This window comes from Silene latifolia, chromosome 10 (genome assembly GCF_048544455.1).
Source record: "Silene latifolia isolate original U9 population chromosome 10, ASM4854445v1, whole genome shotgun sequence".
In the NCBI taxonomy this organism is placed as follows: domain Eukaryota; kingdom Viridiplantae; phylum Streptophyta; class Magnoliopsida; order Caryophyllales; family Caryophyllaceae; genus Silene; species Silene latifolia.
The window spans coordinates 18,835,735-18,839,111 of record NC_133535.1 but is presented as its reverse complement, the minus strand read 5'-3'; the positions used below and the strand labels follow the sequence as shown (position 1 = coordinate 18,839,111).

The following is a 3,377-nucleotide window of genomic DNA, read 5'->3' as shown; positions in this document are numbered from 1 at the left end:
GATGAATACGAGGTAAGAAGTACAAGTATATTTTAATTAATTGATTAGAACTTTACATTTTACACATTTTCCTTCATAAAAAGAATGAAATAATCAAATGTGACTTGCATTATATTAAAATTAAACTTTCATACAAATAATTTGGACATAAAATCTTCCAAGGCATTCATTCATATGCTTCATAACAGAGTTTTACATGAAGAAGTATCCGGATCCCACATAGCAGGAAGTAAGTACTTCCTTCCATGCGCTCCATAGGCGTTAAAACTGGCTTTTGTATACGGGTCAACCAAAACCGTACCAGGATACCCCGGAAATGATCCCGACCCAAATATTCCAGCACAAGCTGATACCGCTTCCAAGGCCCCATCTGCAGGGCCTTGGTAGTATCCAGTATCATACGGGTTTGTTACTGCCGCGGCTAACACAGTGGCCAAATTAATAATCATACCGTCCACTCCAACGTCATTATTCGGGGCCACGAGTGGAGGTGCCTGTGGACCATACATAGGTTGATGGAACGGCCAAGCACATTGACCCGGACATTGTTTTTCCGGGTTACCCACCCACGCGTATGGCACACGGGTCTTCTTGTGCTTACCAGCCAAATCAAACCCGTGTGACCCGCACTCGTTCATGCAAAAATCGTCAGTTGTCACGTCAGCGGAAGTCAAGACGATGTTTATCGCACTTTTATGGGGTAGTCTGGCTGACAAAAAGGCGAGTTTCGCAGGGGTTAGTACTTTCCCAAGGGAGCAAGTCTCGTCCGAAACTTGCTTCCCTAGGGAAACAGTACAAGGTCCGCCCCTGTACCTCCCTGTTATTTGCCACCATGATGAAACAGACGGTTTAGAAGTAACGGATTTCGAACTCAAGGAGTCGATGAAGTCGACTATTATAGACCGTTGGACCGGGGTGAATTTTCCGTACCATATAAGATTAACTGTGAGATTGCCTTTTAAGAGGGGGCCGTTATGGTACTTTAGAATCAAAGGCTCTGGTTGCACAAGAAATAGCTTGCGCGGTGTCGTACCCGCGCAAGGCAATATCAAGCTTGATAATTGTATAAATAAGGTTATACATAAGATTTTGTACGTAAAATTAATCATATTGATTGTATTTTTGGCTTTTTTTTGCGAGATTTATTATGTAATGAGGTTTAACTGTGTAATGTGTTGGCTATATATTAGCGTTAGAAAAACCGTTAATATATTTAGAAGAAGTTATAGATGATGTTTTGGTGTGTGATTGTGTGAAGAGAAAAGGGAGAGAGGGGGTGTATTTATATGTGAGGAGGAATGGTAATTGGTATGACATAGGGCAAATTAAAATTCCAGCTAATGAGTGATTTTGATTAGTATATAGTATAAATGCTATGCTGGAAATCATAATAGTAAAGACAAAAGAAGTTGCAACTTTGACACTTTTGGATTATGATATTTGGATTATTATGACTAGTGTTGAATTTGTAGACCTTTAATGACTTTATCTACTTACTTGTTTATTGAATTTTAGATTGTTGTACAAGAATATAGTTTTATATCTAGTCGTATTAATTTGCTGCTCCTACAATTTTGAAAAATGTAGACAAAGTACTACACTACTCTGTATATAATCACTTACTATGTTGAAGCATACTCCTTAATTATTAACGGCGGAGCCATAAATTGAACTTAGCGGGGCGAAAAATTTCAACGGGGTAGCGGAGTATAAAGTAAACTTGAAAAAAAGTTCAAAAATGTAAATAAAAATTTCAAAATATCAAACGTTCGGTAGGGTCGAGCGCCCCTCTTAAGCTCTCTTTTGATTCCGCCGTTGCTCCTTATTAGTTTAGAATATATAGTTTTTAAAATCGAAAGTCTAGAGAAACTATTTAGAAAGTAGTTGTAAGATCACCTAATATCAAACAACGTTTCATCAAACAAACAAATGTTTATCTAAATTGTTAAGTTGAGACCAGATTTTCTATTCTATCTTCGTATCTCAGCTTGTGTTTCACTATCTTTATCTTCTAACACATAGTCATTTTTTTGTAAGTATTTATAGAATTATTTTCAGTGGCTAATGCTTATATGTTAAATGAAGAGTTAATGAAACACAAGATAAGACATTAAAATAGGACAACGAATTCGAACTGGGCCAAGTTTACTACTGCGTGATGATTAGATGGTATCGTTATAGGTTAGACCATATTTATCGTCGGTCTTGTAAAAAAAATATATGTAATTACTAATTAGCTTGTTGATGCCTAAGATATAGGCATATAAGTTTCAATGACAGAATAATAAGCAACTAATTTTTTTTTTTTTTCAAAACAGGAATAGAGCATAGAAAACAAAGTATTGTAAAAGAAGAAAAAAGGAAGCTAAGAAGAGCCAAAAAAGTGGGGTTGATAGACAGGCTGTGTGCGGTTTGTGGAGTGGGAGCCGATCTTTGGTAGACTGACTGACTATTCGCTTTATTCCAATTTGGACGGCAAAATTCGACAAAATGATTTCAACGAATTAAGGCATTTCCTCTAATCCTGTGGATTTAATGACTGAATGGGGCCTCCCCTTGGTTTTATTCCAGTCTTCTTCGATTTCAACGAATTAAGGCATTTCCTCTAATCCTGTGGATTTAATGACTGAATGGGGCCTCCCCTTGGTTTTATTCCAGTCTTCTTCTTTTTTGGTAATTGGTACTACTATTAGACATATGATAAAATTGACACGATCTGAATGATCTGATATGAAACTGAGGATTTGAGCATGGCTTGTAATTCGAATTGTTCCGAACCAATATAACACCTGAATGTTTATTGCTGCCAAACTAACTATTCTCAATAAAGAACTTGGTAATAGTAGAGCCGAAAATGCCCCAAATCGACCCGAATTCTTGCAAATCCGAAAAATAACCTAGCCCTAACTGATCCGACTTGAACCAAACCCGATTGACCCGTTTGCCAGGTTTAAGTCTAGTAAGTATGGAAAGTAGCATGTTACAAATGTATCTTTATTCTTCGTTATGCAATGTACTATGCTTGAAAGTTGAAACTAGGGATGGCAATGGGTAGGGTCTGGGTAGGGTCCGCCTAGACCTGGATCCGGACCCGAGATTTTTCCTTTGGACCCGTACCCGCCCCAGACTCGCAAGGGTCTAAAATTTGAGGACCCATACCTGGACCCTATGGGTAAGGGTAGGGTCTGGGTCTCACCCATGGTCCGAGTTTTCACCACTTTAAGAAACAGTGATTAACGGTATAAGAGGTCTATAATATTAAAAAAAAAAAATTCATACTACTTTAACATTATGAGTTTATTAATCTCTATTGTACACTACCAAATCCAATATACATACCAAAGTGATAAGAAAGATAAAGAAGACCTAAATTAATT

General features: G+C 37.5%; 1 protein-coding gene across 1 annotated transcript; it reads right to left on the bottom strand.

Moving 5' to 3' along the window:
* Positions 1-1,309, bottom strand: LOC141605301 (protein EXORDIUM-like 2). The gene has a single exon (XM_074424009.1). It carries the CDS (start codon positions 1,107-1,109, stop codon positions 180-182), a length of 930 nt encoding a protein of 309 aa, XP_074280110.1. The 5' UTR covers positions 1,110-1,309; the 3' UTR covers positions 1-179.
* Between the last annotated feature and the right edge of the window lie 2,068 nt (positions 1,310-3,377).